We start from the raw sequence: 23,623 nt of genomic DNA on the forward strand, positions 1-23,623 counted from the left end.
CCTCTGCACTGTAAAGGACACCGATGCCTACCGACACTCACCTTGGAATTTTGTTTGCAGACAGAACCTGATCTTCATCACATCCAACGACAGAAAGAGTCAAACAATAATTCATTGGTCGTGTTCGCGCTTAATTCAGAGCTGCAACTAACGATTATTTTCCGAGCCGTCGATTAGTTTCTCGATTAATCGTTTGGTGTTCAGAATATCAGGAAACCTTAAAAAATGTTGATCGGTGTTTGTCAAACCTGGACATGATGATGTTCTCAAACGTCTTGTTTTGTCCACAAACCAAAATGATTGACTTTTAATGATTTGTTTGTTATCCAGAGCAAAGAAATGAAGAAAATATTCATATTTGTTTTAATCATGAAAAAAGCTTCAAACCGATTATTCGATTATCACAATAGTTGTCGATTAATTTAGTAATCGATTAATAATCGATTCATCGTTTCAGCTCTACACAGGACATCATTCAAAGGTGCAATCTCCTCAAACACACGTGTTAGCAGAAAGAACTATTACAATAACTATTCACATACAGGGTTGTTTTTTTTACATACACTTATCTGAAATGGAAGCTGCTCATCAGCATTTTCTGAGATTGTAGCATCACATACTGTACAGTATATATATGTATATATATATATATATTTTTTTTTTATTATTATTATTTCTTTTCAACAATGACAGTCGACCCAATGCAAACATGAATACATTTTTAGTAAAAGTACTGATCACATCATTTTTGATTTAAGATAGTTCCAGGTTTTGCTATCATTCGTCTTAAGTCAATTTTTTTGACTTAAGGAAAACAAAACTAATCATTTGGAAACATAGACCAATGTTGTTGCTCCACTTTAACTTACCATGCCTGCTGTACTTAGTTTTCTTGTGCAGTGAGGAAAGCGTTTCTAAACTGTCGACTGGGATGACATTTAAACATTGCAATACACTTGGCGTTGGTGATTAAATCAAATAGAGAGCTGAAGCAGATCCTCATCAGATTTTATTTTGCATATGAACTATTCCTGATATCCATGCATACAATATAATGAGCTCACAAAGTGGCAAAAAAAAGAGATAGATAAAGAGAACAAGAGAGAAAGAGATCTTTCGTATGAAAATATATAATCCACCTAATGATGGGGATATAATAAGACATCGGCAACCCACATTGCTTGCACTCAATTAGTGTTACAGTGTCACATACAAGGTTATTAAAATCACTTGATTTATAAACTTTGCGTTATTTAATTTAGTGTCAAAAGTTTGTCTTTCATTTCACCGAAAACCTGATATACTTTAATATTTATCTACATGACATTTCTTACAAAATAAATACTTATATATATATATATATAATACATGATACATTTATATCTTCACTGTAAACATGAGGACAGAACCGGCATCATATTATTCACTGCACTACAGATACTGCAAAGTCAGACAAAAGTGCTTGATAAAACAAAAGAAAGAAAAAGACGATATGTGGCCCTGTTGTTCCCGTAAATGTTCAGAGGTCAAATAGCACCATATGAGTGTGTGGACAGCCCAGAGGAAAGAAGCTGTTACTATCAATATATTTGGTATTTTCATCATATATATATATATATACGTCGCGTCATGTCTGTTCCACGTCTGTTCCTGATCAGACAGAGTCCACTTTAACCTGGTTATTGTTAGTCATGAGTGGTGACGGTTTGCTTTTCAGCCGCTCCCCTGCATCATTTGAGCTGTCCTGGAAGAAGATGCGAGCTGTGCACACTGACACCACAATGCGCTTGTACTCCCGCCGGAAGTTCTGGTTCAGCACACCGTACACAATGGCATTAAGGCAACTGTTGAAGTATGCCATGAAGTAGCTGGCCACAAACAACCACTCGGGGATGAGGGGGATCACCACCTCCGGTTTGATGGCCACCGCCAGGCCGATGAAGTTCAGCGGCGCCCAGCAAACAGCGAACAGCACGAACACCACGAACATGGTGACAAAGTTTCTCACGTCGTGCGGCGTCAGCTTCGGCCGGTTGTCCGGTTTGACCCGCCTCCTCACCTTAATGACCAGTATCCAGATGCGCAGGTAGCAGTAGGTGACAATCATGATGGGGAGAATGAAATGAAAGAAAACCACCGCGATGGTGTACGCTGAGCTGGCCGACTGTTCGAAAGTGCAGGAGTAAACCCGCGGGTCATACTGAAGTGAACCCACAAAGAGGTTGGGCACGATGGCCACCACAGTCAGAGCCCAGATCAACAACACGTAGCAGAGTGAGTTTTTGTCACTGTACAGCTTATCGTATTTGAGGCTGTGGCAGATGTAACAGTATCGGTTGATGGCGATGCCGGTGATGTTGAAGATGGAGCCGATGACACTGACACCCATGAGGAAGCCGCTGATCTGGCAGTGGACGTAACCCAGGTTCCAGCCATTGTGGAAGATGGAGGTGAGAACAAGAGGGTAAGGATAGATGGCGACCACGAGGTCGGCCACTGCCAGGCTCACCACAAAGATGTTCCCTGCAGACACACACACACACACACAAAGGACAGCAGGAGTCAGTGACAGCAGAGGTGGAACAAATTGGTCATCCGTATGAACGAGATAAAGAGAGCACAAATTATTGTGCATACAGAAGCCTATCTGAAAAGGACTGAACCACCATCATAGATTGAAAAGATGGCGCTGCCCGAGCAGCTGCTGTTTACAACGGCTCTCCCTTCTTTCTTACTTTTTCTGGTTTTTCTCCTTTTTTCTGGCGTGTTTCACGCTTTTTCCTTAAAATGGTCGAATCCTGCTGCCACCACGCGCACAATGAGACCACTTATTACTTTTGCATTTTGTTTAATGCTCTTCTCGGCACTTTCGCTACCGAAAGTCCTTCATCCCCACTGCTGTTTGGATATTTAACTCCTTGTTGTAAATGTCCACTCACTTCCTACTTACCCCTGATACTTACTCTATATTAGAGTGTAATTTTATCTTTTTTACTTTTATTTTTTGTAATTTTCTTACTATTGTATTGTATTGTATTTTATTTTTATTTTTATTTAAATTTTTAATTTTTAATTTTTAATTTTTATTTTATTCTTACTTTTATTTTTATTCTATTCTCATTTCTTAACTGAGCTGTTGTGAATGTGTGTTCCCCCCTGGGGGAGGAATAAAGTTCAATTCAACAGCATGTTTTCTTTCTCCAACCTCTCCAGACAAAAAAAAAACATAATAAGGCTTTTCCTTAAAGTTAAGCTTTCAAGCTTGGAAGGTTTTGTACCAAAGTAAAACTTGCACACTGAATGTGTTCTGTGTGATTAGCTAAACTTAGCGCTTGAGGTGTTTTGGAAGAGGGTTAGCAGTTCAGTTAAATTCAAGTGTATTAAATTTGTAAATATGCTAAAATATGCAGACACACCAGCACAAGTCCTACAGAGACATCCTTTTGTTTTTGTGACAGCTTTGTTACATAATCCACAGAAAGAAAAAAAAAGAAGAAGCCTCAAGGCTGGATTTTTACAGGGAATGAATTTGCAAATTGTTGTACTGTGTGAAAGGGTGAAAGACATTTGGCATGTTGTGTGAGTGTGAGTGTGTGTACAAACTTCAGCTTGTATTCAAATGTCACTCTCTGATGTTGATGAATAATGTAAGGCAGGGAGTCCCTGTCACTAAATAACCCATGTTTGTAATTGACAGCAAGGACTCCACATTGTTCATGCCAAAACCATCTTCTGACGGGGCGGTGAATAACGTCTTCTTTGTCCCCAAACTGGTGGAAAATAATACATTCATACATTCGTAGAGAACACACAAAGGTTCCCGTAGCTAAAATTACGATTTCTGAAGATTTTACTTTGTAGATTGGAACTTTCCGGCCAAATCAAGGACTTGGTGACATGGTGGGGAGGTGAGAAAGGTTCATCTATATTCCTCCCCCGTCTAAATGGGTTTCCTCCAGGTAGTCCAGCTTTCTCCCACAGTCCAAAGACATGTAGATTGGAGTCCCCATGGAAACCCTGTCACACTGACTGTTGCACATGAGAAGTGACAGCGACTGTGATCTCCAGCCTCTCTACACATGAAATATGACACTTAATTCAAGGAGCCGAGACAATATTATATCATTGTCTGTACAAATTGTCTCGCTTTGTGTCTACAATTTTCCATAATTACACAGAAGTCTGCATTTTGCATGAGTCACTGTCGAGTGGTCTTGTCTTTCATGAGGACACGAGAGGACCCTAACATGCGGCTGCACAGCATTTTTCACAGCTGTCACTTAGACAGTCAGTGGAGTGTTCTGCATGATTAGTTGCAAGGGCTATACTACGAAGTCCAACGACAGGCCCAGGTTCAGGTTCGCCTCTGTGACAACATCCCGTCACAGCTGATACGATGCATCAGCCGCATGTCAGAGGAGAAGCAAATGTGTATATCTATATCTCTGCAATCACCTCGGTGCAAAAGGCAGATTAGTTCCAGCTCAGACGTTTTGTTTGTCAAAAACAGACATTGTCCCCGCAACCTGCAGGCAGACCTGTCACTCTCACCGAAGCATCCGAAGTACAAATCGGTTCTGCTCATTGGCCTGTTCTCTCCTTCAGAGGACCGTCAGTGAGACAGGTTAGTTTTACCCTACTGATGATGTTGCTGTTGCAATAGAACATCCATCAATCCATATTCTACCGATTTTATCCTTCACAGGAGGGTTGTGGGTTGGCAATACGCGGGGAGCACCCTGGACAGTTCGCCAGTCCATCACAGAGAGACAAATAACCATTTACTAGACCGGCATGATTAATTTTTTTTCTACCAACACTACCTTTGACGATTGATGTATTGGGCTCCCCTGATTTAAAGTGCCCAATTTACCTCATTCCCACACTACATGCACACATGGGGGAGAACATGCAGAAAGGCCCTTGTTCCACCTGGGGCTCGTACCCGGGTCTTCTGGCTGCTAACCACGACACCAACCATGTGGCCTCCTTTAGAACAGCGGTCCCCGACCTTTTTTGCGCCACGGACCAGTTTAATGTCAGACAATATTTTCACGGACCAGCCTTTAAGGTGTGGCGCATAAATACAACAAAATAAAATGATACGACCCGCATAAAAACTGGTATTTTCTAAATAGAATAATAAACATGAATCCACTGTGTTTGCAACTTTATTAGCTTTCGATCAAATGGGAAAATGTATTTTAAAAACATACTTTTAAGGCCGCCGTCAGTTGCGATCTCCAGCGTTTGATCTTCTTCTTGCGACCGTGACAAGTGTCAAAAGTGAGTCATAGACTCCAAAATAAAGGAATCAGATAATAAATAAAAGGGAAATAATCTAAGTTATGTATTCTTTCTGTGCGGCCCCGGTACCAATTGACCACAGACCGGTACCAGTCCGCGGCCCGGGGGTTGGGGACCACCACTTTAGAACATATCCAACAAAATACCAGGGATCATATGCAATTAGGTTTGCCTATCTGTTTATCTGTCATTCAGCTGCCCTCTGCAGGGAATTACTTACACCTGCTGTTTTCATAGGATCTTGTGACAGTTAATAGGGCTTTACTGTGCTGAAATCCCACTGAGTGTCCCATTACCTTTGTGAGGAGCTTAGAAAGAGAAAGAATACTGCTCCAAATGATTGTTGATGATTAGACATATTTTGATCACATTGTACACATGTGTCAATTTATGTGGGGCTTTAAGACTTCATTCCAAGGTTCAGGCAAGAATATGTGAAGCTTAAAGATCCACAGGGTAAATGTTAAGCAGGAAAATGACCCTCAGCGAGTTGCAGAGTGACCCCCTGTCACATTACTAATGATCATTTATGTGAATGCATCAATAGGTGTGGAGATTCACTAACATGTTTTTAGCTCTCCGGCAGAAACAAGATAGGCTGGTGACCTTTAGCAAATCTATTCTTGTTGCACGACTGTCTGTGTTTATACAGTACGATGCCTTGGTGTTAGTGAGGTTAGGATACGGGGAATGACTGAATGTCCTCCTAAGGGACCGTTATAAATATTTGTGGGGTTGTGGTGTGACGATTGGTCGGTGAAACTTCATTCTGCCAAATGAGAAAATGTCATTTACTGTAACAACCTTGTTACAGGATTTTTTTAAACCCCAACCACTCCTTTTTTTTTTTTTTTTCTTTTTTTACAGCCTTGACCTTGACAAGGTCATGTTGCGAGACGCCTTTACAGTCAGCTGGTTCTTTTACGTGTTGGATTCTCTCACTCACTGTCTCCATCGCTGTGATTAGTCCTGTGGTTTTCATTTGGCTTGTGGGGAGATATGGGCTGACCAATCCCAGGTAATCCCCACACTTTGAACCAGTTTCTGTCGGATTTGGGGACATGCGACGCCCATCCGAGCATTTTACCGCTGTAGCCCGCAAGTGAATTTTGACTGACTGGCAATATCTTCAAATTGTACACGGCCACATTGACTGATTGCAGCATAATCTCAGAGATTGAGAGATTTTTTTTTTCCTCTCTGACATTTATTTAAAAGAAATACTAGCATTCTCCAAAAGGACTTTTGACCATATATGTCAATAGTTCATAGCACATTTTGGAGCGGCGACACCTTTAAAACTTTATCAGCTTGAAACATCTGTATTAGGATTTGAGTCCCTCTTTGCAGAGCACAATTACTCTGGCTTAGTCGAGCTGAAAGTAAAGCATCTGCTCCGCTGAGGTCTGTCCGCATATTTTCTAAAGGGATTTAAGACCGGGCTTTCACTGGGTCATACAAGGACTGTGACTTTCTTGTCCCGGAGCTGTTGCAGTGCTACAGAAGGCCTGCGATTTGATATGGAGCTTAGTGTAAGGGCAGCCAGAGAGAGTCTTATTTTTTTTTTATTCTTAAATCTCTTGCTTCTCCTCGTTCATTGACTACTTTCATTTAATCATTTAAGCTCCACCTCTTGGCTCTTGGCTCTTCTCCATTCACAAAATGTCTCCTCTTGTTTTGAATGAAATGTGATAAAAAATAATAAAATAAAAGTCAACTCCTTGGCTCATATCATCCAGATGATTAAATGTTTCATTATCCTCACCCACCAGTTAGGGTGTATTTTATTTACTCCTGTCAGCTCCTTCTGTCTCACAACACTGACCTCGACACACTTGCCAACCCAGAGCTTTGCTCGTTTATACGCTTATTCCCCTAATTGGCCCAAATTTGCCAAGACAAGATCTAGATTTAATCAGTGATAACCTAAATAATCCATAAACATATGTCTCCTGACCTGTGATTGCAGATTATCCTGCCTGTGGGAGCGTCCATAACGTAAGGGTTAACATTTGGCTGCATTTATTCTCCCGTCAACCCCATGAATCCCCCGACTGTCCTTCTCTGCTGATAAGAGCAGTCATAGCCTCAGACCATGTTTCACATCAGGGATGCTGATAGACTAAGCAGTTACCTCCAGATTATCATGCATCGCAGCACGTTACATTTGTCATTGTTTGAGTCATTCTGGTTTTTTGTTTGCGTAGTGACGCCGTTCAGTCCTTCAGGACACAAGTGCTGTTCTGACTGTGGTCATTCAAAATGTGCAATTTCAGCACAACCTAAATTCTGTCAGTGGTCCTTAGAATCTCCGCGTCACCCTTCACAGATGTGACCTGCAACCAGGCTCCCTATTGGATGATACCAGCTGTCAATCACACTGGTGTCCACTCATGTGTGCTATAGTATATGCTTTATAGTTTCCTGTAAATGGGAGATATATATATATATATTCATATATAAGTATATATATATATATATATATATATATATATATATATATACATATGTGTATATATATATATGTAGTGCATGTTTGTATTTTGTAAAAAAAAAAAAAAATTCAGGAAATGACAGGCTACTAAACTAAATGGCATGCAAAGATATCAATCTACAGTGAGCCGGGTTCAGACAGCTGTCTACCAACTGTTGAACGGATGAATTATTTAAATGCTTAACATGGATCTGATGACCAGCAGAAAGTGTGAGAGAGTTGTTGTGAAATAAAACTGTGATGTGAAATTAGTTTTTATCTCTTATTTTAGTGAAGCACTTAGTCCATTTTGAAAAGTGCTATTTCAAGTGCTAATAAAAGCGCTTACACAGAGTCTGGAGCTCAGCTGAAGCATCCTTTTCACAATTTGTTTGTCCTGATTGGACTAATGAATGTAGACATTTCATTATCCATGGTCAGAAGCCAAATCTAACTGCGAAAGCACATGCGTTTTTTTTTTAATATGCCACACTTAGAATATACTGCACATCCTCATGTGAAAGTATGGTAATGTATGGAAAACTACCCCGGGAATGTGAATACATTTCAATACATCAGGAATATGTTAATATTAATTGTAATTACATTCTATATAGTGTATAGGCCAGTGTATTCTCGTACTATGAATTTTAATTATAAAGGCTCCAGATTGATGGCAGTGCCGGCATTTCTATGACCTTGAACGCACGTGGTGCTGTATGCACACAGTTTAATGGCCGTTCCAAACATGTGAAGAGTTCCTATTTGACTGAAAATGTTTCTCAGTGAAACTACAATAAGCTATATTTAATGTTCAGTGTGTAAACGTTAGTTTAATTTAGCAGATATATAAAATAAGGATGCGTAAATTGTTGTTTTTCCATCACCTCAGAATGAGCCTTATACCATGACCCAGGTCAGCTATACAAAGACCTGTTTTTACAGCCCACAATGGACGAACTAAACATATTTATAGATTTGATGATAACTGAATGCTACATTATGTTTTCCAACACACTGAGAAGGGAAGTGCAAACCAAAAAAAAAAACGTAACAGGCAAGTTTTAAGCAGCGATTGCAATTTTTTTCCCCAGACAAAACAAAATACTTTCCCTAAATCTGATCAAATCTTAACACCATTACGAAGGCAAAGTCAAAATGTGTTTTTTCTCCGTCTTTTCATTTGCAAAGTGCCACATCACAGTGGTGCCAGCACTAAAAGCCCAAATCTAAAAATAGATCTATTTTAAAATGAAAAAAAAAGTGCTTGTTCTCCATATTCAGTATATTGGTCTCTGCCATTGGGTTTTCAAAACCGAGCTCACAATGTGTTATCATCCAGCATTTTTAACAACATCGTCTTCTATCATTAATGCATTGTGACTACCCATGATTCAGCAGTCCTGTGCTAAAGATGAGCCGTTGATGAAAGGACTCATCTCTGTGAAACGATGTCACGTGTTTCTACCCTTCGTGTGCTGAGTTGTCTGTAATTCACACAAAAATATGTCACTGCGCCGTCTATGTCGGAGGAAAACTGTCCGGCAGAAACAGGCCCGGCGGCTTCCAGGTGCACGCGCAAAGAAATGCGATAAAATTAAGCCTGCAAACAACGATTATTTTCATTTGACTGATCTGTCAATTATTTTCAATAACAACAAAAACAACTGTGAGGGTGGACGTTTATATCAACTGTATTATTAATAATCCAAAGGAAGCAGTGTGAGAAAGAGAGGGAAAAAAGAAGGATTAAAATAGAGAGAAAGAGACAGAGAGAGGGAGATGAAGGCATCCCTTTAAAGAAGCTAAGCGATTATGTCCCCGGGTCACTATTGGATTTGCGGTTATTGTGTTCATGAATGAAGCCAGTGACAGGCTTGGATGATGAGACGCTCGGCAGGTTTAATCTCCCCACGTCCACTGCAAAACCTATTTCAAGGGTGCGGGATAAGTGCAAGAACACAGAACATACACTCTAAAAAATAAAACATTGGGTCAACACAAAAACATGTGTTAACTTTTTCCACTAGAATTTTTAAGTTAAGCCAACTGCTGGCAGAATTACATTAATTCAAAGCAATATTTTGAGTATGGGGAAGTAGCTTTTTGGCCACAATAAAACACATTTCTAAGTAACATGAACTTAATAATTGTCAACATGAATGCAAGTATTTAAGTTGATCCAACGTAATATTTTAAGTATAGTGAATTACCTTTTAGACCACAATAAAATGCATTTCTAAGTAACAAGAACTTAAAAATTGTCAATATGAACGCAAGTATTTAAGTTGATCCAACATAATGTTTTAAGTATAGTGAACTAGGTTTAGACCACAATAAAATGCATTTCTAAGTAACATGAACTTAAAAATTGTCAACATGAATTATTTAAGTTAAGTGTTTCCCAGGAGGCCAAGTTGCTCAAAACTCCAACCTTGGATTGGATGGTTTTGTGACAACGCAGACAGAAATTCAGACATTAGTATTCAAATTAATTAGAAACATTTATTAAAATTCACAGTAGCACTAAATCCTTTAAAGTGCAAACAGCACCATGCACTCAGATGCTTTATGAGGAGGAACATTTTTATAAACTAAAACCCTGTGCATGAATCACCATCATTTGACTTGTACACATGAAAATTATTAAAAAAAAAAGACAGATGGCTGTACATTAAAAGCACTAATTTCAACATTATCATCTCTGATCACATCAGACTGCTCAAACTCCTAACTCCAGCAAAAGGAGGCACTGCATATAAAGTTCAACAAAGACAAACACCCTCAGAGAACAGAGGTCATCCTTTTCTAAGCTGATACCTTCACTCAGTAGATATTCATCCAATCAAAGAAACAAAAGAACAAGGATGTGGATGTGTGTGTGCGTGTGCGTGTGTGTGCGCGCGTGTGAGATGTGAGCTTTTTCCTCACGCTAAAAAATACCATACTTGAGATTCATTACTTTAGAGCTGGCTTTTTGTCCATCAAGCTCAAGGCATAGCTTCTGGAATGCCTCAAAGGTAAATTTCAACTGCTTGGGGTACCTTAGGTTAAGAGCATAGATTACTCCCATCAGCAAAGCACAGGATCTGGCGACATCAATCCCCTGCAGGATCTTGGTTCCCTCGACTACGATGGTTGCACACCCATCACCGATGATGGCAATCTTCATCACTTGCATCGCAAGGTCTGCGTCAAGCTCCTCTACATCCTTACAGAAGAAATTAAAAGGTGTTAGGATGTATAAAATACATGTCTCAAGCTCATCAGTGTGTCATGCATACGGGAATGCAGGTATGTACTTCAATGCCAAGCCCACAGGAAGCTGGTGCACAGGATTGAAACAGATATATCTCCATATGGAAAGGCTACAGAGAAAAAAATAAAAGCGTACTCAATTACTTACCCAGTACTGTTTGAAAAGGTCCTCCTCCTTCTCTCCAAGATAGACCATGAGGCAGCGAATGGCAATTTCTCTCTGCCTTTCAACTGTGTTGTCCTGATTCATCGAAAAAATAGATCAGGTGTTCAATAAAGTTAGATGCAAGAATTAACATGAAACAGTGAGGCAGAAACATACATTTAAAATAAAGGTCTATTCATAATAAAGTAAATCATTTTACCTCAAGAAGCATGTCCTTAATGTTCCTTATCTTCAGGCCTGCAGCTCCTCCTTTTGATTGGGTCAAGGCCATCAATTTCGGGGTGCACTGGTCAAGCTTGGCCAGAAAGGTCGATTGTAGGTTAACTGTTGTTATCCTCTTGAATTCTTCACTTATCTACAGGGCACACCAGTATGAAGGATGTGACACAAGTATAAATAAATGCAGAAAGTACATTTTGGAAATGAAAAAGGTTATTTCTGAATTTTTACATTTTTCTAGCATTATTTATTTATTTTATAAATTATATCCACATTGTATCAATCCACAGTACAAAAATATTGGTTTAATAAACATTTTATAATCTCACCTGTGCTTCACTAAAAAGCGCAGGCCAGCGCTTCATGCATTCACTGATTGCAGGGGCCTCTTTCACTATTTCCTCCCGACGAAGGCTGAACGTCTTGGCCATTTTCTGAGCTACCACCTTGGAGTTGTCCCTTTTCATCATTTCACTTAGGAGCTCCACTCTCTCTTTTTCCAAACTTGCAGTAGTTTCACCTTGAGCATGAGGGGGTAGGTAGTTCACCTCCGCCTTCTTTGGTTTTTTCAGATTCTTTGCCGGATACTGGTCATGTGTTTGTTTTCTCTTGAGTGAGTTCACTTCAACTTCAGGGCAGCCGAGACCTCGTAGTTTGCTTCTGAAATTGTTCATCTTATATTTTAGGCGCTGCGCCCATCCATAGGACCCATTAAATGAGCCTGGTTCTTTGAGGCAGGGATGCTTTTGAGTGAGGGCCTCTGCAACCTCACTGATCTGCAGACTAGATGGATAAGCAGTGTACTCATAAATAGCCTCCGCTAGTTTTCCAAGGATGTCTGGGAGTAGCGGAATTAAATCTTTGGTAGTGAGAAGAGTCATATATTTATTGAAGCGCTCATTTCCTGACTGAATTTGGATCTCTGTTAAGCCAGAAAAGCTGGGAATTGAAAACTGAGCGGGCCAGCGCTGGGAACGGTGGCCTGGACTATCTTCAGATGAGAGAATTAGTGTGTCATCGGTTGACACGGATGCGGTGTCGTCAACATCGGGCTCCTCACAAGGCTGATTATTCATGTTGGTCACATCAGTTAAGGTTAAAATGATTGGAGGCTCCTGGTTTGGGAGAAACACAACCTTGATTGTGTCCTTATCCTTGAGGTCAGTTGTAGATAAAAGGGTGAAAAACTCATCAAAATCCTCATCTTTGTAGTGAAGACTGAAGTCTTTGGCAATGGAAAATGTATCACGAATGACTGAGTGAAGGTCATCCAATGTCTCAGGGATTCCAGATGGTAGTACAACTTTACGGACATCATGATCTGCAATGATCACTCGGAGTTGAGCCGGTTGTGGCATCTGGCACCTGTACACAAACTGTTTCACATGTTGCAGTAATTTTTAGTAACAAGTAAATGGTGAATAATGTTAAGTGCATATTATATTTTACCTCCAGGTATGGAAATCAGGAACACATCACTGTATATGCCAAGTCTGAACACAGTGGGAAGACTGCAATATGAGAGTTTGTATCATTTCATCTGATAATCTCCACAAAATATGGGCACCATCTATGGAACATAAATGCAGCACTTAAGAGTCATAATGCTTGTTCCACCAAAGATGTAAGACATTTGTACACATTTTGCAAGGCCAATCCATATTGGATGTTTCTGTCTTACCCTGTACTTCTTCAAGGCTTTTTTCAGCAGGTTGATCACGTTTTAAATTGAACCCCTCATTCAACGACAGCAGGCAGAAATGCCTGCACACACACAATAGTATTTTCAATTTGACTTGTGATTCTTCAATGCATTGACTTAAGTTACACCTATGTCATCGCCACTAATTATAGATTGGCTCAGACTGCTCCTCACCTCAGGGGAAGGAGAAGGTGATATCTCGTTTGTCCTGAGAGGCTGACCACGTCTCAAATTGAACCCCTTGAAACCAGGATACCAGGAGAAGATGAAGAGTTTTTTGTCCTTGCAAGGCACACGGCAAAGTGACTGAAGACCTGAGTAGGGAGATAAATTAGGTAAAATGATTTGAAATTTGTAATGCCCAGTGGCAGGGTGGCCCACCAGAGGCCAAGTGTGTTTTTTGTGACAGGGGCCAATCTTAAAGCAAGCCATGTGATGCTGGTAAGCAAGATAAATTATAACAAGAACATTTCAGGGAGTATGGATATTTTAGTGCAAACAAAACAATTACACCTCATGAATTCACAATCTGTATTTTAAATAATACAAATTAAATTACTTGCTTTTATTAGGAATTATGTATATTTTTAAACAGCTTTCCAATCAGCATTTATCTTTTTACCACCCTTTTTAAATTGTAATACATTTATCTTTTAAACATACATGTAACACTCTTTTAATATATTTCCCTGTCAAAACATTTAAATGAACTATATTACCATTACTGTCATTTCTAATACAACAAAGGCATAATTGTAATAGAAATTAGACTGTGTACTTTAGGGCTGCAACTAACAATTGTTTTAATTATTAATTAATCTGTCGATTATTTCTTTAATTAATTGATAAATTGGATTAAAAAAGTCATTCATTTCCAACACTTACTCAAAACAGAACTGACAGTGCAAATTCACAGTGCAAAATCTTCAGTGCATAAACAGGTTGCTCCTTAAACATCCCTGAGCTGTTAAACTAATAATTAAAAAAAACAATAAAAATAGACTAACACAAAAACATACATATGAATGCTTTACATCTGCCAAATATATAGGCTTTTTTTTTTTTTAATAAAGTGAACAAAGTCTCGTTTTTACTTTTTTAACATATGGGCTTATAAACAATACATAATATACAGTATATGGAACACCATGTGCCTGGTATCATTTTTATTGAATTTTTTTGTAACGTTACATTATAATTATAAACATTAAAAACACACACTTTTGTGGTAAAATACGAGTAAAAGGTAAAAAATGGAACTCCAAAAAACTAAAACGGAAAAAAATCGAATCAACGAGCCAAAATGGCGGCCTAGCCTCTTAGAAAGCAGTGAGTATTACCGGAACTAGTTAGCCTAATGCTAACGGACTCCGGTAACGTCCTGCTAACGTAAGCTAGACATGATTAGACTATGATTCAGATGAGAAGAACTACGAAAGATAACTCGCACACACAACCTATTTGTGCACTAGTTTGTTAGTCAGTCAGTGAAAGTAAATGAGGTGTATACTTGTAGTTTATAAACGTAGCTAGCGAACATGCTAACCGGAGCAGTGGCTAATAGGTAATCCCATATTAAGTTAGCTTGCCAATACGTTTCCATTGCTATCTGGCCACCTATTACTCCCGAGTTACTTCAAGAAAAAGGACTTAGGTTTCGGTATTCAGTTACAGCAGGCTATCACCAATAGAATGCAAATATGTGTAATTAACATAAAATTACTTACCATTCACCACGACGCTTTGATGAGTTTCAGCTGTGGTCACTCGTCTCGCCTTGAACATGCCCGTGCGCGCATGCAGGAGAGGGAAACTGTGGGCCGTTACGCGTCATCAAATTGTATTTTACATTAACAGAACTTAAAATTAAATGACTTGTTGATTAATTTAAAATTTTAAACTCTGACAAGTCATGATAGTATATTGAACGAATAGGCATAATTTGTGTGTCATCCAAACTCAATAAAATAATAATTAAAAGTAAAAAGTCTAACAGTATCTCAGAAGTTGATTTTTTACTTCACAACAATATATATATTTAAGTAATGACTAAAGGTCCCCTGACTTAGTTTTTAGAGTGTACCGTACAATAATAAAGCGTGAAATGTATCTATAGCCTCCCTGATTACTGCACAGAGAATTTGTTATCAGCTGATGATGGAACAGCAAAGAGTGGTTTTCTGCAGAAGTGGTTTATTCTTGCCCAGATGGGGCAAAGGCAACACAAACTGCCCTCGAGTGGCTTCTGCACGAGGGTGAACGGGAGGCAGCTAAAGTGGAGAGCAGCATTAAAGCACGGTCAACCTGATTCTCGTTCACACTCAACATAAGGGCTGTTTCACAAGACAAGTGGACCTAAGATAGCCTCAGGTTATATTCATATGTCAGCGTTAATCACAACAGCTGACACCACTAACACACAAACAGCATGAGTTAAACAAAAATCTAAACAATGACTTCAATGATTTCTTTCCTGTTTTTTTTTTGTCATTTCCTAGGAATGTTTATCACTAGTGTGTGTGATGTGGGGTCTTATCAGGCAAAGAAATGCTTCCTATTGGGCAGACGATTCCTTTCGAGATACACTCAAGTGAGCACACAATCTTACAAGCTGACTTTTCTTTAAAGAGTGGTGTGTTTTCCAAATCCAATGAGACGAACATTGTGCCCCCGGCAAGACAGTTTAAATCTCAAATGAATGCCTTTGCTTCTGCCTTATATGTGGAAAATTAAAAAGGCCTCTGGTCTGCTCGTCATGTGGGGTTCGAGCATCTTCAGCAACATCTCAGGCCCAGTAAGGCCAATGGAGACCTCAGCAAACTTCAAGAACATACAGTATTTACGCGCTCTCAATCTCACTCAATCACTGTGCCGCTCCCCTTACAACCAGCACTGCAATTTTTGAGGCTCATGTGTTGTGAAAACACCTGTCCACCACATTTACTCTCTGTGGTCGGCGAGCAGAGATGACAAAACACCACGGGTGGTGTCACATTGGATGTCGGCCAGGCCCCCACAGCTGGTGGCCTGACACAGCCTGACAGGACCAGTGACGTCTTCCAGATAAAGCCCTCTAGACAAGTGGTCCAATGTCATGTTGTCAATCTGATTACACAGTCAGCATGTGTCACGAACCACTGGCAAAACAGTGTATAAAACGTGTACCTGTTAGACCAGGCATGAAATCTAACAATATCTACATCTCTAATATCTGTGTTAAACACCAGTACTGTCATATTTGCTCATAAATGTACAAAATGCTGCTTTTTCATCACACCTTATGTACATGAGGTCATTGGGTGAGGGTAACTGTACTTTAGACCCCCGAGGACGTGTGTGCTGAGTGAACCATGTGGCCACAGCTCTAGCTGCTGGTGGTGCTAAGCGTTACAGTACTGCAGCTGTTCCCCAGTGAGCAAACAGCAGCTGTTAAAAACTAAAAGATGAATCCATACAGTTCAAAGAACTGCAGCACATACTCACTTTTACTATCCATGAGGTCGACTGGACAACGTTCTAAAAGCAGGACAAACGCTTGTGATGTGGTGTTTGCGTGGAGGTAGTTCCAATCAGTGACAGTGAAAAGTAGGTTATCCAAATTGCTCGTGATACAGATACTGTATGTAAATGAGACACACTGTAGGCTCCGTATGCAGATTCTGCTCCAGTTTACTCCATGTTTTTTCACAATAAATGCACTAAACAATGGTCATTGCAAACAAGGGATGGCTTGTTAGCACAATCGCTGAGTTTTTGGTATATTTTGTACTTAATAAATTGTGCTTATTGACATTTCAAGTGCAACGGGGGGGATATGGTTAGCACTAGTACCTCACAGCAAGAAGATTCTTGGTAAGAATCCCTGTCTAACCAGGGCCTTTTTGTGTGGAGTTTTTTTTTGTCTCCATATTTGTTTGGGTTTTAAGTACTCTTAAGTACTTTTTTTCAGTAATTGTTTCTCAAATGTAAAGATTTTCTGGTCCAAGAACCAGTTGCAAAATAACCTTTTTTACAGACACTCAAACGTGTATGAAACACCGCAATCACCAAAATATGGGCTGCAAGTTGCTTTTCTAGTTTTTTTCCTGTGTGAAACTCCTTCCAAAGACAGGAAATGGAAGCACAGCGTGTTAAAACACAATTTAGACAAATTATCGGCCAAAGACTGAATTCTGAGGAGATTCTGACCCAACATGTCCCCACAAGCAAGGTACTTTTTTACACATGTACGCCCTGCCTGACTATTCCACAGGTGATTCCAATCTGAGGAGTGGAGTGAGTGTCTGAGCGTGGCAGGGGGCTGATGGGTTGACCCAGATGGGGGAGACAGACTTAAAGTTCAGCTAGGACACGTGGGACAGGTTTGACCACAGTATTGTGGTGACCACTGCTTCCCCTTCTCTGTACCTCTTAAACACACACCCACACAATGCTGTGAAAAATGTAATACTTCACCACCGCGGCTGTTGCTTTCACCGCATACGTCTGATTTAACATCTGTGTTAAAGTTATATCACTTATTTCCCAGAGACAATGTTTAAATTGATGAAAAGGAAGGAACAAAAGTCATACCAGTTACACAAGAGCATACACATCCAGCAGCAGTGCAGACAGAGTGCCATTGTATGAATGAACAGAGGTGCTGTCTGCAGATGGTCACATGGAAGCTGTTTGAACATGCATCTCTGCTTCCAGTGACGCTGAACATCCAGCAGGTTTGTGGACGACAAAGAGCCTAAAGGTGCTGGACTGGTGGAGTGGTGCCACACTTGAAATGATAAGCTGACATTGGTGGTACAGTTCGCCTTCGTTATCTCCAAACCAAAGCAAAGACTACACAACAAGAGTTTGTGTAAAGGAACAGAAACCGGAGTAATTTAACTTCATTCTATCATGGTTTTCTATTCAGCAGCCATGAGATTAGAGACAGGTTGAGTTGTGTTGCAAAGTGAACAACCACAGTGGTTAAAGCGTTCACCTCAAGGGTCAATTACACCAGAAAGTAGTGCAGTAAAATTCTATTAGTGGAACTTTTTGACAACACCATGTTTGCTCTTTCTTAAAAAGGTACATTTCACAACCTCCACCACTGTCATCATGTTTGTGACATACAGAATGCATAGAAACCCGGGCTGTGATGTCTACATTGTCAACTCGACTAATTGTCATACATGTTTGATGATCAACAGTCTGCATCATCTTGGCTTCTGATGTTGTCATACCCGCGGGGTTCATTGGTAAACTACTGCAGCTGGAAGATGCTCAGATGAGTCTAAATGTTAGCGTCTCCAACTTCCCAAAAGGTCACCACATCATGATGACTTACGCACAACTATTTGTGTCAGACCTTCAACGAAGTGAAAAATGTGCATATTCTTTGAGCCCACAAATTAACTGAGAGAGAAAACGTTCATTTGAAATGTCAGCGATGGTTTATTGGTTTGATGATTGATAATAAACCATCCGTGATGGTTGATTGGTGACACTAGGACATTAAATAGGCTACTATATCATTTCATTCAAGGAAATCAATCAATGTGTAATGGAATCAATAAAAAAAATATTTAAAACTGACGCAACAGTACTTTTGCCACAGTAGCACACACACACTCACTCAGATACACCAACCAATTGCAGGGTGCTTGGATTCCCATTTGCAATTACCAAGCAGCTTGATCCTCTCAGAAGATTGGATTGATCCCATTTATGTCATTTAGGTCCCTGGACAGCAAGTATTTAATGAGGAGTTACTGCCACTCATTACGAAATCATACTTCAAGGTCATACGTGTAATTGTATAATAAGAATCAAAGATGTAGCATAATCTGAAATATTCCTGATTGAAATTACAATTTGGACAATATTATGAACTGGGCAAATCATTTAAAGAGTTTCAAGTCATTTACGTAACAGACATGTCTTTGACTGTAGAGCTCATAGAGTTATAAATAAAGTTTCAGTCATGCACCACACACGACAAAAGTCCAGCTGTGAAATTGGTCAAATTATTTAATCCTTAAAGGACAATTTTAAAACAGAAAAATTAATGTATGAAGGACTCAAAGTGAGCCTCTCTGACGATATGTTTTGTATATGAAGTAAATACAGTGGTTTTGGAGGCAGTTTCACAAACGGTGGATGTTCAGAGGTTATCACACTTCACAGTGGTGTGTATATAGTATTGCGCATGGACCGTCTGCTCCACATTTTCACAGCTGCTGCTGTACAACCCCATATTGTTTAGGTGAGCGAGGCCGTCCAGTGTTTTTATCAGTTTCTCAAAGCCATTTGTCTCTGCATAGCTGATCTGCTGCATCACGTGCATCTCTGAAGTTCACACAGGGAGCTTGTCTGCCCAGTGTTTTCAATAAGGTTTGCCTTTTTAAAATGTCCATGAAAAGAAAATACTTTTTTAGAGGTTGATGCACTCCGTCAACAACCGGATCGCCTCAGTATGAAGCCGTGCTGCTGGTCCTTCAATGAAAGCCTTGTTTAAAAATAAAAATAAAAATGAATGGACTCAGGGAACGAAAAAAACCACCACAGGACATGTTTGTCACTTATTAAATAAATGTAGACACACCTGAGATGTGTGTTGCACTCTATATTAATCGAGACACCTGTGGGCGGTGTAAAGACCGGCCGTAAAGCATGAGAACGCAGTAACACGTCACCATCCTCTCTTCTTATGAAGACCAAATCAGAGTTGGATTAGAAATGAACTTCCACTGAGTTTTGAAAGCTTTATCGACCTCTGCTTTGTAAAATTCATTTTCAAATGTGTCAGTAATTTAGCACCAGAGACAAACGACAGGACAGCAGCAGGCTCACCATGAGCTCTGTCAATAAACACTGTAAAATATCCCACCACAGAACCATATCTGGGCAATCAGCTTTCTCCATCAAAGGAGGTCACATCTGGAATTCAATGCCTAATGAAATAAAACTGATACAAACTTTCACTGTAAAGGTCAAGAACTGGCTGACAACAAAACCAGATTGTACCCACTTTTAATAGGTCGGACTGTTATGAAGTGTATGAGTGTGTGTGTGTGTGTGTGTGTGTGTGTGCATTTTTACATTGTATTAGGTAGATGAGAAATGGTCTTGTATATTTGGTGTTTAAACCATTTTATTATTGTCATTTTTACTGTACATGAGAAAAGCCCAGCCAGGCACAGGAGTTGCAAATGGGCAAACTGTTATGTACTCTATGTGCAGTACATCAGATGCACTTTATGTCCACTATGTCTCACTGCATTGTCCCTGATTAATAAAAATGAATTGAACCAAATTGATGTTTCTTCATGTCTGCTGGATGTTGCACAACGAGCAACGCGAGTCAACACAACCTGCAATTATTTTCCTATTCGCTTATGGAGGAGAGAAGGGAGGGGGAGCAATTGTCTTTCCAACATTTCCGTCTGCTGATGGGCTTCAACGACAGTGTCAATCAAATCGTTTTTCTCAGTTTCACATATTTTAACTGAACGCAAATTTTGCATCTCTGCTTTGACTCTGTATGAAAAGTCATTGAGTTATTCCAATGCTTTAGCCAAAATAACGTGCAACATTTTCACAACTGCTAAAGCTACATGTGTAAGAGTTTAGGGTTAATGCTCAAACATATTCCATATTATTTGGTCCGAACACTTTAACTCCCATTTGTTCACATCTTTACTTCTATATGGACTCATTAGTCTACTGTTGACCTTCATTAGTAGCTGCACTGGTCAGCATACTAATGATCACGAATGATCTAGTGATTGCATTAAGTTTTAAGTGACTATTAGAGTCCCTGTTATACATTTTCACTAATGAGCTGCTTATTAAGATAATATGCAAGAGATAACATTGACATTTTTACAGAAAAACGAGTTGTCTAACTATGCTAAAGAGAGCTTAAGTGAACCCTTTCATGTGTTGATACTTTTTCGCAGTTTGCATGGAAAATTGGGGTCAAACCAGAGCTTTAACATGTGTTGAGTTCTATTATATATGATGAGTTTGTGCAGCAGTTATTTCCATCATCATCATCAGCTGACCCCAGTTGATCTGAAAGAGCTCTCTGTAATCTCCTTACACCATAGCTGGGATTCTTACTGCATTTTTTTTTTATCATCATCTCTCAAATTTGAACAGATGAGCCATATTTTATTGCTGTTTTGTTAAGGGCTTTTTCTTAGTGTCACTAAGCATAAGCTCCTATTTGCTGCATGTAACAGCTCTGCTTCAAAGTCACATTCACAATGTCACACACTCACTAATCATGTTTTGCGTGATTAATGCAATGATAATGCAAACGGCCCTTGCATCCCTCCATGCACAGAGCCTTTACCATCACAATTATGATCAAAGGTTCATTCAAACATGCTACGTGAGAGCGGGCATGTGCGTGTCGTGCATAATCACACAGGCATAATCACACAAACGCCGCGTCTGCGTGTGGAAAGAAGGTTCGTGCAATGACAGTAAACAAACAAAGAAAAATAAGCATCATGTGTAAACACACGAGTCAGCGAAGACGAGGCAGACTGACATCAATCTCACACCTACGCTCGTCATAGGTCTGCGATTCTCACACACTCACAAATACACATCATGATCCACAACTGTGACACCAACAAGCTGGTGGCAGAGAAGAGGGACCCAAGCACAGGGATCCCCTCGACAATAGACGCATGAAGACGTGTTTAGCGTGTGCTTATTTGAGGTGCGTGTTAAACCTGGAGGACTTGACAAAGCAAAGTCAATCTGCAAACACAACAGCAGTGAACAAATATTTCCAAAACAACATCAGCTCTTTCTAATTTTTCCTTGAGCTGTTTAGTCTGCGTGATGTAGAACACAGAGACAAACACCTCTCATACAGCCCACACAGCTGTCTTCAAACAGAGCAACAGTACAGACACTTTGAGGGAAATTTGGATCCTTACATTTAAAGAACCGGTGATTATTATAGATAGATGTTTATTTGATCACATGTTAACGCTTAATCAAACATTTTTACAAGGACAAAAGCTCAAATGGCTCAAACACAGAGACGTGTTTTGGTAGCATTACAGTTTTAATTCTAATCATCCCCATTTTGCTGTTTGTCCATCATTTTCTGTCTGGTGGAAAAGTTAACGTGTCTCCTTGTTTTTGTAGAAAATGTCATAGAAAAATAAAAAATAAACTATAAAAAACTATGATTAACCCACATGAATGACAAGTTGATCTTCATTTAACAAAAATCAATTTCTCATTTTTTAGTCTAACCCCAACTGTTCAGAAGGAAGAATCAGGGAGAAAAGTCATCACTTTGTAAAAATGTGCTCAAATTGGACAAAAAGGACACACACACACACCAACCTGGCCTGGAATTACCACACAGGGAAGTAATGTGGACTCTTGACAGGATGCTGTAGCTTGTGCTAAAAAAGAAATGGTGCAACTTCTCAGCTTTCAGAAACGGTTTAGTGCAACTGTCATAGCCAACATGTGGTTATTGCAGTAATTTCACTCGTGGTGTTTCAGGAAGACGGAGAATCAGCGTCTTTGTCGCCAGCGACAAGAGAGTGGGATGAACGTTGGTGCACATTGAGAGACAAAGAAACATTGAGAGGCTCAAAAAATTAGATTTTATACTGTTCACATTTCAAATTTAACATGCAAAATCTGTTGTTCGTGTACAACTGCAGTGTTTAAATTGTTAAGAGTATTTTAACATGCATTAAATTGTAAATAACTGCCAGATATTGGAAGCTATTTTGGAAAAATGGGCAAAAACGCTTAGTTACAGTAACCTTTTTTGGTTAAAATAAGCAAAAAAAAGTCCAAATGGACATTTTGAGATTTAGGTGTCAAAGGGATAAGGTGTGGCAACAGTCAGCAAAAAAAAGTTTAATAAATTGGTGCAAATATATGCACCAACATCATTCATATCTACACGTATCTCCCATTTTATCGCAGTTCAATATTTTTTACATGAAATATATCATCATTTCTTCACAATGCTACGCACCACATTCCATTATTCTCCTATTCCCTGAAAAACTGGGGCTTAGATAGGTCACTGAGAAGCATGAGCATCTGACTTCCTCCTGCATAATTCTCTACTGCTGTTGGATGGCGCCCAAAAAAATGCTGGAATGAACCCAAATGACGTGTGAATGTGCCTGAAAGTGTGACAAAACACACTCTTTTAGACAAATAATCACAGGCAGCACGTTTATGAGGTCATAAAAGAAAAGCACCCCCGTGATAAGGGAATCTCGCACACTAAGCTCCTGCTCATTACAGAGACGCGTAGGACTCGACTAATTACTTTATGAACGTGACAGGCCATGAAGACTGTCATAATCTGTCTCTTGAGAATTACTGTACATCTCTGCACTGCTAACTGGGACTTACCATCTACACCAGAGAAGGAGTGGCAGTGTAACTTTGCTGGTATACACTCTAACTAAACCCCTATATCAACATGTTCAGTCCTGACTAAGCACTGATAACTCAG

General features: G+C 39.7%; 2 protein-coding genes across 5 annotated transcripts in view; both read right to left on the minus strand.

The window, feature by feature from the left end:
• Positions 1–990: 990 nt before the first annotated feature.
• mtnr1aa (melatonin receptor 1A a) overlaps positions 991–23,623 on the minus strand; it is a 40,831-nt gene continuing 18,198 nt past the window's right edge. The window contains exon 2 of the mRNA XM_058641329.1: positions 991–2,523. Coding sequence (XP_058497312.1) covers positions 1,655–2,523 — 869 coding nt within the window. The 3' untranslated portion in view covers positions 991–1,654. The remainder of the gene's footprint in view (positions 2,524–23,623) is intronic.
• On the minus strand, positions 10,379–15,132 carry LOC131467421 (sterile alpha motif domain-containing protein 3-like). Of its 4 annotated transcripts, none has more exons than XM_058641327.1 (7): positions 13,300–13,390; positions 13,105–13,187; positions 12,873–12,934; positions 11,753–12,799; positions 11,404–11,559; positions 11,187–11,279; positions 10,379–10,991 (listed from the first exon to the last, which is right to left on the minus strand). In XM_058641327.1, the coding sequence occupies exons 4-7, from the start codon at positions 12,779–12,781 to the stop codon at positions 10,713–10,715; spliced, it is 1,557 nt and encodes a 518-aa protein (XP_058497310.1). In that variant the 5' UTR covers positions 12,782–12,799; positions 12,873–12,934; positions 13,105–13,187; positions 13,300–13,390; the 3' UTR covers positions 10,379–10,712. The 4 variants fall into 4 exon arrangements, with proteins under 4 accessions (XP_058497310.1, XP_058497309.1, XP_058497308.1 ...); XM_058641326.1 differs by having other exon boundaries at positions 12,873–12,993; XM_058641325.1 differs by lacking the exons at positions 12,873–12,934; positions 13,105–13,187 and adding an exon at positions 14,853–15,132 and having other exon boundaries at positions 13,300–13,439.

The sequence above is a fragment of the Solea solea genome, chromosome 10 (assembly GCF_958295425.1).
Source record: "Solea solea chromosome 10, fSolSol10.1, whole genome shotgun sequence".
Taxonomy (NCBI): domain Eukaryota; kingdom Metazoa; phylum Chordata; class Actinopteri; order Pleuronectiformes; family Soleidae; genus Solea; species Solea solea.